The 12,257-nt window shown below is 38.8% G+C and overlaps 1 protein-coding gene across 2 annotated transcripts in view; it reads left to right on the top strand.

Moving 5' to 3' along the window:
* The window catches only part of LOC6581345 (tyrosine-protein kinase Src64B), a 34,725-nt gene that overhangs the window by 21,383 nt on the left and 1,085 nt on the right, over positions 1-12,257 (top strand). For both annotated transcript variants that reach the window (XM_002007044.4, XM_015161777.3), the window contains 3 exons: positions 8,726-9,634; positions 11,646-11,868; positions 11,940-12,193. In XM_002007044.4, coding sequence (XP_002007080.1) covers positions 9,361-9,634; positions 11,646-11,868; positions 11,940-12,193 — 751 coding nt within the window. In that variant the 5' untranslated portion in view covers positions 8,726-9,360. The remainder of the gene's footprint in view (positions 1-8,725; positions 9,635-11,645; positions 11,869-11,939; positions 12,194-12,257) is intronic.

Here is a 12,257-nt window from a genome sequence, read left to right as displayed (position 1 = left end):
TGCTTTGGTATAGTGGAATATGTTAAATTAAATAATAGAATTTTGATTTGCAATTTTAAGCAATTAAATTCAATATACCAAAATCTTCTTAAGACTTTTAAGTATATTCAAGAATATTTATTAAGATAAATAGTTAAATAGAAACATGGAAACTTTGACAAGAAATTAATTAATATAGACTAAAGCCTGTCAAATTTCATAGAGTTCTTAAGCTAGATAGACGTTTGAAGTATACTTGCTTCATTTCAGCATCTACAGCTCCACCAAGCACTAAACCTGATCCTATAACAGAGCATCTTCCCGTCAAAAGCTTCCACATTTAATTCCTTGTTACATTTTGACATTTGAGCTCCTGTTTTCTTACCCAGTTGTTGTTATATTTTCGCTAATTAGATTTCTGGGTTAATTTTTTGTGGCTGCATGGCAAATTGTTTGCCATTTTTTTTTTTTTGTTCTGTATGGAGTTTCATGTTGTTTGTTGTTTATATAGCTGGCTAATTACTGAGTGGCGGTCCCTTTTGCTGCGACTGTGCCATTGACCCCAGCCGCTAGGATAAACATAATTTTACACAAATAAAATGCACAATATACAAATATTTCATTAGCAGCAGCAGCGGCAGCTGCAAAAGGACACAAACAGCACAGAAGGAGAAGGAGCAAGAGCAGGAGCAGGAGCAGGAGCAGGAGCATGTTTGAGTGGGCGGCTCGGGTGGTGTTCCATTAAAGTAATGAGCTCATCTCATCATTGCGCCCCGTTGCTGTTGCATGTTTTGAGGTTGACAAAGCCAGCCCCCGCACAGCCCACACACAGCCACATAATGCGCCGACGGCACGCAGCGTTTCCTGCCTGGGTCACGTCCTCCGACTCTGACTACAGCTCGACTCCTTTTTTGCCTTCTGTTCTTTAGAACTTCACACGTTCATTGACGCAGCGCCAGCCACCAGTCAGTCAGCCAGCCAGCAGCTAAAAATGCGTCAAATTGTGCGTTACCAGCGACACGCCCCCAAAACGCCAAGCCAGCTGACATGCTTTGGCTACCCTTAGCTGCTGCTTTGCCCCCTTTTGCTCAGATCACGTTCGCATAGAGCTGCAAAGAGTGTCTGCATTCCAGGGCTTGAGCTTTGCTCTACTCTGCGTCCAGCTGTGTGGGGGCATATGCATACACAGAAAGAGGCGCCAAGCAGAAAAATGTTCATGTAACGGGACTATGATATACCCTGTATGTGAGATGGGGCAATCAATAATTTGATGAGACTTAGAATTTAAGTAAACTAGCTAGAAAAGTTGGCTGCAACCAGAAAAGTTCTTTGAGAAGCCCTTTCGCTGTTATTATATACGACCCAACATGCCTAGCTTTAAGCACTTGCTACTTGCTGTCTGCATTTCTTAAAGATATTAAACAGTTGTTTGCACTTAATGTTTTGTATTTATCGTCAGCTGCTTTGCAACTACGTGACAATTTAAAAATTGTGCAAATGAAGCTTAATATTGGAGTAGTTATATATTCCTCTCTCTCTCTCTCTCGCATTCTCTACACACATATACCCTTACAAAAAACGGTTTGAAATATTGTTTGTAATCTCCATATGGGCGCCGCCTGCCCAGCTGCGAGGCCATCTGATTGATTCACTCACATGAACTTGTCACGTCGGCCCTGAAGCTGGTCACAGAATATACTTACATCAAATATTCATACATCTACTGCATATATATGTATATAGTTGCTATATATATGATCGGATCAGAGTGTAGCTTATTATGATTATTGCTTTTTAGTTCATTTATTTAATGGCATTGCTGCGACGGCTGCTGCTGAGGGCGAGCGGGCAATTATTTTAATGTCGCCTGGCTGTCATAATGCGCACGCCTTCCCTTTGCGCTCCCTCTCATCCTCATTGTTGTTTATTGACTTGACACGGAACAACAAGTTGTCCACTGAGCACAACAACAACAACTACAAAAGCAATTCGAGTGCTGTAAACAACATTTCAGAGAGCTCAATAAATGCGCCTTGTCCATTGCGAAATGTTGACTTGCTGCCGGCACTCAAGTAACTCCATGTATGCCCAGAGCACTTCATATTTACAGGGTGTATGCCAATTATCAACATGTGTGTGTCGTCCCCAAATAAACTTCCATTCAATTCTAATTTTACTTAGTAATTGTCCTACTCGAATGTTCAGCTATTCATAGCTCTTCAACTTTTAAAGAACTCACTCAGATATTCAAGCATATTAAATTGACTTGTAACATTTCAACAATCTGTTTACATATTTCATCTTAATTTCCAGCAATTTTGTAAAACGAACAACTCTATTTCAATTGACGCAATGCTTTATTGATATGACGAAAATATGTTGATTGTGCTGTAGCAGAGCGAGAGAAGGTCCTTTAGCTATGGCATTGAGTATGTAATGCTTGAAAGTTGACATATTTATAGAGTAGAGAATTAAGTAGAGTTTATAGAAATATAAATATTTTATTTATTAAGCTGAAGAAATTATAATAAATGCAGTTTAAAATAGAGCAGGATTTATATATAATAATATTTAAATTAAAAAATTTTTCAAAAAGAAATTCGATAAACATTTTTAGGAAAGATTGAGAGTATAGACCATAAAATAAAATTTATAATAGTTATTATGTATATTCATAGAGTAAGCCTTAGTCGGCTAATGTAATAGAGCTGTTATTGCAAATTGATTGTGTTTTAAAGCCCATTCGCATTGATGACTTATGCGAGCTTTACAAACAGACGCATAAAAAAGGCAAATGAATTTATTCATTGATATGGATATGCTTGTTATTGATATTTATTTATATTTATAAACATATTTATATTTATTTGCTACTCCACTTACACACACGCATGTGTGCAAAGAGCATTGTAATAGATTTATGTGCGCTGCATTTATTTATTGCAACGCATTCGCTCGTCTTGGCCATTCGTTATGTGTAGAAGCTAAAGCCCAAATGTCGGAAATATTTTATGCAATTTGCCCTGGCGACAACAAATTCAATTTCGATGCGAGCAAATTCCAATTCTTCAATGGCAAAAAAGTAAAAAAAAAAAAAACTGTCACTGGATTTTCTTGCTCAGGGAATATTTCACTCATGCAAACGGGAAAGGCAAAACGAAAAAGGAGTCGCATCAGGGGATAAATAAATCTACATTTATTTGCTCTGGCACACATTCGGCTCGGGTGTTGTCTATAACTCTCTTTCCATGTCGCTTGTCTCTCCGGCTATTAATCGATAGCACGTGACTCTTTAAAGGTGAACGACTGACAGTAAGACATAGCAAATGGGGAAGCTTAACGGGCAAGTGGAACAACAACAACAGCAACAACAACAATAAGAACAGCTGGCACACGGCAACAGGAGTAGAACGTCACAAAAATTGACTCTTTGAGCAGCTGACAACCAGAGAGGAGAGGAGGGGAGTTGTACGTATTGTAATAATGTGGCGTAATAAAATCCCTTCCCGTACAAACCCCAAAAAATAATGTAAAAGAGCAGCACACACACATACACAATCACACAGACAGTCGGACAGAGATGTATCTAAATGAGGGTGTGGGCGTGTGTGGGCGTATCTATGCGTTCTGGTTTTTGTCAGGCTGTCATCAGGAAATGACGGCATTACGGCATTTACAGTTAATGCCTTTATGTCCTCGAGGATTGGCTCACGCTGTCAAGCCGCAGCCCCATTTCATTTCATATACATTTTTGCATTTTATTTGATTTTATTAGATGTGGCTCCATCAGCGAGGATTGCTTCCCTCCCTCTCCCTCTCTCTCTCTCGTTCTCTCTCGCTCTCTTTGTTATCGTATATTCTCTCTGTATTGGCAGAAAGTAGTTTTGTGACACGCAAAGTGAAAATTTGTATGCTAAATAGCAAGCTTTATTTGATTCGCAAAGTGAGAAAATGTGAACGAGAAAGAATCCGGCAAGAGGTTTGGCTCTCTGATTAAGCTATGTGGGTCAATTGGGTTGCTGTGTGAAGGGTTAACGGAAGGAGTAAAATTTAGCTCTGTTGAGTTTATTTGCTTACATATTCTATTCTGTGTTCTCTTTATTTTCGTGCCTTTCAATTGTATGCATCATTTGTTCTATTCTCTTTTGTTTCTTACTTTTTGCTATGGCTGCTTTGAACCATAAATCTCTTATGATATATGTTTCGTTACTTCTCTGACTTTCTGTACACTTAACTATGCTGATTTCTTTATGTTTCTCCCTTTCCCATAGCTCTAAGTCTCTTTCCTTCTTTCATAAGCGTTTCGTTACTGCTAGAGCTAAAAATTTGCCCTTCTATGCAATTCTCATCAATTTAAGTACTGCTATTATATTATTTTCATAAATAACTCTGATGTTTCATTATCTGTTGGCCCTTCAGAAATTGTTAACTGCATATAATTATACGACTTGAATTGCTTTAAATGCCGATGAAGATATTTTCGCACTTAAAGTTTATTGCTTTAGATTGTGGCTTTCTCATAATTCAATTGTAAATTGTAATTTACTTAAATTTTGATTATGTCAGAAACCTTAAGCAGCGTTAGCTTGATTGTTGGTCCCATGATATTCAATTCTTGTAACCACTATAGTGGTCGTAGCCAACATGAACAATGGAACGAACGCATCGTAATATTAATTTCATGTCAGGCATTTGCGTTGCCGCCTTTCAGGCGCACTCATAGCCGCAATATCCAATTAAGTATTCATTTCGTTTTGTCAACTTGAACTGTGGCAAATGCAACAACGCCTGCACTGCCAACAACAACAGCAACAACAATTGAGAGACATCAAAACAAGCTAGAAATTTACAATTTCATGTCATATGCCAAACACACACAGTCTCCTCTCGCTGTGTCCCTCTGCCCCTCCGCATCGTCCTATCTTGGCCACCCACAAAGTGTGTCGCTGTCAGCATTTGGATAACGGCAACTGCCACGCCCACACACCACAACACATAGTTGCCCATCAGATCCCATAGTTGCGAATGAAATATTCATATTTTCAGCTTCAACTTTGACCTCTCGAATTTCAAATTTGGAATGGTTTGTCATTTTCCTTTTTCAATTTATCATTTTTTTTCCTTTTTTTTTTGTCGATGTCATGCGCCATGTTAAAACGCCACCTGTCGGGCAGTAGCTGGACAGGTCAGTGCGTGTGTGTGTGTGGGTTTGTGTATTACTCTGGCATGCTACCAATTACTATCGAGGTGTTGCATGAAAAATGCGAACCAAAAAAAAAAAAAAAAAAAAAAAAAAAAACAGGCGGAAATTATAAAAGGCCGTAGCTCAATCAAAATGAAAGCTGCGCGAAAATCGGATGAAAAAGTGTACAAATTTTGTATTGATGGAAGCTGCAATTCCCTTAGCATATATATAGTACATATAATATTTTATATGGTCTTTCATTCCGTTTTTCACAATCGGCATGTTCGATGGCGAGAGAAAAGAGTAGGCTAGCAATAAACATAGTTTTTATGAGATATAATCTAGAATCAAATTTCTATGATATTTTCTTTATGGTAATTTGCAATATATTATATTATTATAGTCTTTCGATATTTTTTAAAAATAAGATTCTTCAATAAAGTTCAGCTAAAAACTTCGATTCTTAATTAGAATCAATAAGATACAATTTTAGTAATTTCTTATTCTTATTCGTATTCTTGATCAGCTCCATAGTTATCTATTGTCATAAGCCAAGCGATTATAATAATCTCTTTTAAATAAGAGACTATAGCTTTATAAGCAGCTATTGTGTCTATTGTATTGACAGCTGCTTTCATTAGCTAATAGACATAATTAATTGATAGCTTTTGTATTCCATGAAGACAAATAGTAGTTTAATTATAGCTATATCCGTGCTAAAGCACGTAAACAATATACTAAGCCGATAATCCAGCATATGCTTGGTTTGTATTAAATAAAAGCTTCAAAATGAAGCTGCCTTGAGAAAGAGAGAGAGAGAGAGAGAGGGAGAGAGAAACTTGAATAAATTTTAATTTTATTTAAAAATTATTTTTTTATATATATTTTTTTCATAATTATATATAATTATTGTTCTATTATATTATTAATTTTAAAATAATTAATTTTTAATCATTCATTAATTATTTTTATATTATTCTTTATATTAGTCCCAGTTGACTATTCTTGAAAGCTCTCAACCTTACATTGCAATCAAGTATTCTATCATACCCCCTGTAAGTCTATACAAATATAAATACATATATAAATATTTTAAATATGCGTGAAAATACTGTGCACAAAGTGAATTCACTTTACATATGTATAAACATATATGTATATACGCACAGATACATATATATCCATATCGATTTGCCATTTAACATGTTTGTTCATGTTAAGCGGACTTTCGTCCTTCTCTGCCATTTGCACCGTGTGCAGGTGATAAAAATAATTTGTTAAACATTTTGTAGCTAAACAAAATGCAGCAATTCATTGGCATTATAAAGACAGTCGCCACATAAAACCTTTGTACGTGTGGGTGTGTGTGTGTGTGTGTGTGTGTGTTGTGTCTTGGTTTTTATTGCGCCTTGTTGACGCTGCTGTTGACCCCTGGCAAACGCCTTTGTTGCCGCAGACTCCGACGCTGCGGTTCATGAACTCTGTCGTCGAAATGAAAAGTTTGACTTTTATGCGAGACGAGCAAAGTTTGTTTTTTTTTTATTGTATTTGTTGGTTTTATTTTTTTTTTTTTTTTTTTTTTTTGTCTGTTTAAAGCTTCACAACGCATGGCTCCAGACGTTGGCATTGGCCGAGCACAATTGAGTCGCTGCGAGCGTTGCAAAAGGATTTCGCAAGTCGTATTTGACTTTCGAAGAATTTCCATTTCAGAGATAACAATTTTTATTGCGCTTTTGTAGCCGATGGCTATCGCTGACTGTGTGTGCCTTATAAGCAGATAGCTGTCCTTTATCCTTGGTCTTTCTCTCTATCTATCTCGCTCGTATACTTTAAGGTCGCTTTAAATAATTGACAGCAATAGATAAGTTGAGCTAATGCCAGGATATTAGTTGAGTCCGCAAATGCAACTAGCCAACTGTCGTTCACAATTTCACAGCAGCTGTGCACACACAGCAGACACACACATACACAGACACTCACACCGACCTAGGCTCACTTAAATATCCTGCCAACAAATGCGCAACAATAACAATTTAATATTTGGGGCAAGTGCTGCAACCATTTGTGCAACAATGCAGCAGCAGCTTGTGCTCAACTGTGGTTGCAACCACAGCCTTGGCCTCACACACACACACACACACACTGACACACGCATACTAGACCATAATTATCCAATTGAACAATAAACAGATGCCCGCCAGGCCTTCAGTCAATAGACAATGTGTGCAGTCCCTGCATTTCAGCTGCCAGCCCAGACAGAGAGACACAGAGACAGCCAAAGAGGCAAGCTTGGCAGGCAGTCAGCCAGACAATTGTTATGCCCTCTTTTTGAGGACTATTCGAAAGAGGGCGTGCTAATACTGTGCACAAATGTTCAATTTAGTATAAAGGACAATGTAAACACTTAACAGTTGATAATAATATCCATTTGGATTGGATTAATGGATATGTATATAGAAATCTTAAATATTTTATAATCCAATGATAAGAGAGGGAAGTGTATATATACGCAAGCCGAAGGCCTCAGTAGCCAGCGCTTAATTTTAAGTTAGTTAACGCCTAATAAATATATATACTTATTCGTATGTACAGATTGCTATTGATTCTGCTGCTTTTCTATTCGAAATTTTATACCTAATTTTCTCTTATCTAATCACGCACAGAATGCAACAAGTCTCTCTTCTTGTTTAACATGCCGACAGAATGATCGCTCTATTCTTTCTGTTAGTGCCTCAGGCTCGGCTCCTTTTATAACGACCGAATGCATCACAGTCGGTCGGGGCGCCTCTCTAGCTATCGAGCCTCGTTTGAAGCTGTCTTGGGTTGGTCTCTGGAAATCTCTGCTTTAGTTCACTCGCTCATAGAGTGAAACATTCACCTTAATGCTACTTAGCAGTCCTTCACACTAATGTGAAACAAATAAGTTTCTGACATTATATATGATAAATAATATATATCAGATAATAGATTATCAGAGAGCACCTCTTAATGGAACTTAGTTTCAGTAGTTAGATTCAGGCACAGAAATAGAGCAGCTGCTGTACTCTCTCTCTCTCTCTCACACTCTCTCTGGCTCTTTCTCTTTCTCTCTCTCTCTCGCTCTTAGTTTGCTTTATTGCTAACAGGGTAGCTGCTAGTCGTGTTCTCACAATATATATTTATTGCTATTGCCAGTTGCAGTTGCTGCTGTTGTTGTTGCCTCTGCTGCTGCTGTTGCTGCTGTTGCCTCTGCTGCTGCTGTTGCTGCTGTTGTTGCTGCTGCTGCTGCTGCTGACAACAGCAACTGTCACTAGGGCTATGGTCAACCTGCAGCAGCTGCCAACTGAAGTGAAATGATGTGCCAAAAACGTTTATCTAGGGAGCAGCAGGACATTGGAGTGAAGCAGCATTGTGTTTTCTCTGTTTCGTCTAGGCATGGGTCAACGACACTACCTCTGCCTGTCTGTCTCTCACTCTCTCTCTGTGTGTGTGTGTGTGCGTGTGCGTACTTTTAATGAATATTTATATGAGCTTTAACTAATTTTGTTCGTTTTATTTTTGTTTTTCCGTTTGCTTTTGCAGGTGCAGGCAGCTTGAACAATGTGCAGACAGTTGCTGGCTAAACACGCTGGCAGGACAACAGACGCAAGGATAATCAACAGCAACAGCAAGGCTAAGCTCTAACAACAACAACAAACATTGGCAGCAGCAACAACTTTTTATAATGCATTTTTGAAAGCAAAAGAAACAAAAAGAAAAAAAAAAACAATTAAGGCAATGCCCTCCATGAAACTTTTAATGCAAGCAGCTTAAGAGGCAGCATACACAAACACTCACACACACACACACACACACACACACACGTTTGCACAGCTACATACACAAACACACACAACTTGACTGATAGCTTAAAAATACTAAGAACAACTACAAAAAAAAAAATAAATAAAATAAAAAACAGTAGCAGCAGCGGAACAAAAAACAAAAACAAACCAAAACAATAAAAAAAAAGGATAAAACAAAACATTTTTTAATATTATAACTAAGTAAAACTCTAGCAAAAACACATAATATGCCAAATATGCAAAGCCGCTGCAGCTGCTGCTAAACACCAGCTAAATACAACAACTCGAAGCCAACAAGCAGCAGCAGCAACAACAACAACAAGCAGCAGGAGCAGCAGCAGCAGCAGCAACACACTTGACGACAGCTGCAACATGGGCAACAAATGCTGCAGCAAACGTCAGGATCAGGAATTGGCCTTGGCCTATCCCACGGGCGGCTATAAGAAATCCGACTACACCTTCGGCCAGACGCACATCAACAACAGCAGCGGCGGTGGCCCCGGCGGCGGAGTGGTGGCCGCCCTCGGCCAGAAGCACAACAATGGCGGCTCACTGGACTCGCGCTATACGCCGGATCCGAATCGCGGACCACTGAAGATCGGCGCCAAGGGCGGCGTTGACATCATACGAACGCGCACCACACCAAGTAAGTGTAGTTTGCAATGAGATTGGTCAATGAATGCCATGATGATGCGAGGGTAGATCAATGAATTGGCCAGTGTAGAAATATGATAATATATGATAAATATTTTCTTTAAATTGCATTCAAATTTGCAATAGAAATGATAATAAGCTTTGTAATTATTATCTAATTTAATTAGAGAATCGTGAATTATTGATAATTATTCAATTTACCGCGAGTACGAATTATCGAGACTCAACTGTATTAATATTTGGCAACTCTACAAATTACCCTCGTTTACGACACATTCTTGAATACTTGTCATCCATAAAAAAAAAAAAAAAAACATAGAAAAGGGAGTAAACTACAATTAAATTAAATAATAGGCACAAATAAAATATCAGCTTATTTTTGCAGAAGAACTATACGAGGGCTGTATGAAAAAAATTGAGCTTAAAAAGTTACGACTTTTCATATATTTAATTTTAATTCAACTTTATATTTAAGCAAATGATCTTCATGGCATATGCATATAGAAATACCACATCTGATTACCAAATAAAAAAGGTTTATATAATACATAAATAAAATCATTTGCTCCCAAGGTGCTCAAGAGTTCACCCCAGGTGCTGCCTTGTTGACTCTCGCTTTTAATTAGCTTTTTGTGTTGGCTCTTTTTTTTCGAAGCCAATTTCAACTTTGCCCTCTCGGGAGTCGAGGGTTACGGAAGGTCTTTCGCATATTTGCATTGCTTATGTGACAGCTTGAATTAACCTTGACCACTTGCTCCGTGTGTGTGTGTGTGTTGGCCCGCTTAATGTGCCTGTGTCACTGTTGCTGTGTTACTATTACTGTAACTGTTTCTATTGCGTTTGTTTGAGCTGACGGCGACACTGCGAACTGCCAACTGCGAATTGCATAATTAGAGCTCAGTCGACACTTGACGCTAGCGAAAGTTATATGAATATATAAAGAGTCGCAGCGTATGTGTAATATGGTCTAAAGAGCTCTACATAGTTAGTCCACTTGAAAGGTCAAAGTTAAGGGGCATATAGAGTAGATCTTATAAAGTCAGAGGGGGTTATGCGGATTTAATGGGGAAAATCGAAAGAAACTCTCGTTAGAATGTTAGATAAGTATATAAAGTAGGTATATATCGTAGTAGTATGTAGTACGTATATACAGTAGTAGTATGTATATACAGTAGTAGGTATATACAGCAGGTGTATATAAAATTTCACTAAAATTTTTATTTTGGTTCTTTAAGCTCTTTGCTTCATTCCATCATTATTTTGTTGCCCTTGCCTTTTAAAGCGTCTCGTGAGGGAAATAGTTTTCTGTTTCAACCTTTTTTTTTCAGCAATGACTGCGTTTAATTATCGCTTGATTTAACGCTACATTGCGTGTCTTTCTGAATCAGATTTTAGTTCACGTAAAGCCGCTTAGGTCTTGTAAACCTGTCAAATGCTTTGACAAAAGGCTGAAAGCTTCAAACGAGATTTACGCGTCAGCACTTGTGCGACAAATGCAGGGCAAGGCAACAGCAACAGCAACAACAATAATAGATAAACAAATGCAAAAACATGCCAAGTTGTCCGTGTGGGCTAAATCAATTAGTCAAATGCCAAATACAGTGCCAAAAAAAAAAAAAAAAAAAAAAAATGGGGCTTAAAATGGAATTGAATTTGTGGCTTGGCATTTGGAATTTGTTAGTTGCGCCAAAATCTATGCTAATCAATTTGGGAAGACAACTTTTGAGGCCACCCTCGCTGATATATCGTATCGACGCTTCGGGCTTCAGCAGAGACTCATTAACTTCCAATTAGATGCTAACTAGATATTAAAAAAAAAAAAAAATTGTTGCTACCAATTTGTCGCACATAAATTGCAATTTCTGCCTCGCCGCACCGCAAATCAAATTTGCAACCAGACGAAAGTTATACATCTCTCGCTTGCTCACACACCGACCCTTAATCTCTCTCTCTCTCTCTCTCTCTCTCTCACTCTCTTTTTCTTTCTTTCGCTCCCTCTTTAGCTGCTGGTGTGCCTGGCGGTCTGCCCAAGCGACGCGTCGTCGTTGCCCTCTACGATTACAAATCTCGCGATGAATCTGACTTGAGCTTCACCAAAGGCGACCGCATGGAGGTTGTCGATGACACCGAATCGGATTGGTGGCGCGTCGTTAATCTGAGCACACGTCAACAGGGTCTCATACCGCTCAACTTTGTGGCCGAGGAGCGCAGCGTCAACAGCGAAGAGTGAGTATCCACCTTATAACTGTATATATAGAAAAAATATGCTTATATTCGTTACGCTCCTCTATTTCCAGCTGGTTCTTTGAGAACGTGCTGCGCAAGGAGGCGGACAAGCTGCTGCTGGCCGAAGAGAATCCGCGCGGCACCTTTCTCGTGCGCCCCTCCGAGCACAATCCGAACGGCTACTCGCTGTCGGTGAAGGACTGGGAGGACGGACGCGGCTATCATGTGAAACACTATCGCATTAAGCCGCTGGACAATGGCGGCTTTTACATCGCCACAAATCAAACTTTTGCCTCGCTCCAAGCGCTTGTCATGGCCTACAGCAGTGAGTAGATAAATTGTGGATGCACAGAGTGTTTAAAGCAACACGAGTTATAATCGCACGATAT

This window comes from Drosophila mojavensis, unplaced genomic scaffold, assembly GCF_018153725.1.
Source record: "Drosophila mojavensis isolate 15081-1352.22 unplaced genomic scaffold, ASM1815372v1 contig_74, whole genome shotgun sequence".
NCBI lineage: Eukaryota > Metazoa > Arthropoda > Insecta > Diptera > Drosophilidae > Drosophila > Drosophila mojavensis.
The sequence above is the reverse complement of the archived record's forward strand: the minus strand, read 5'-3'. Positions and strand labels throughout refer to the sequence as shown.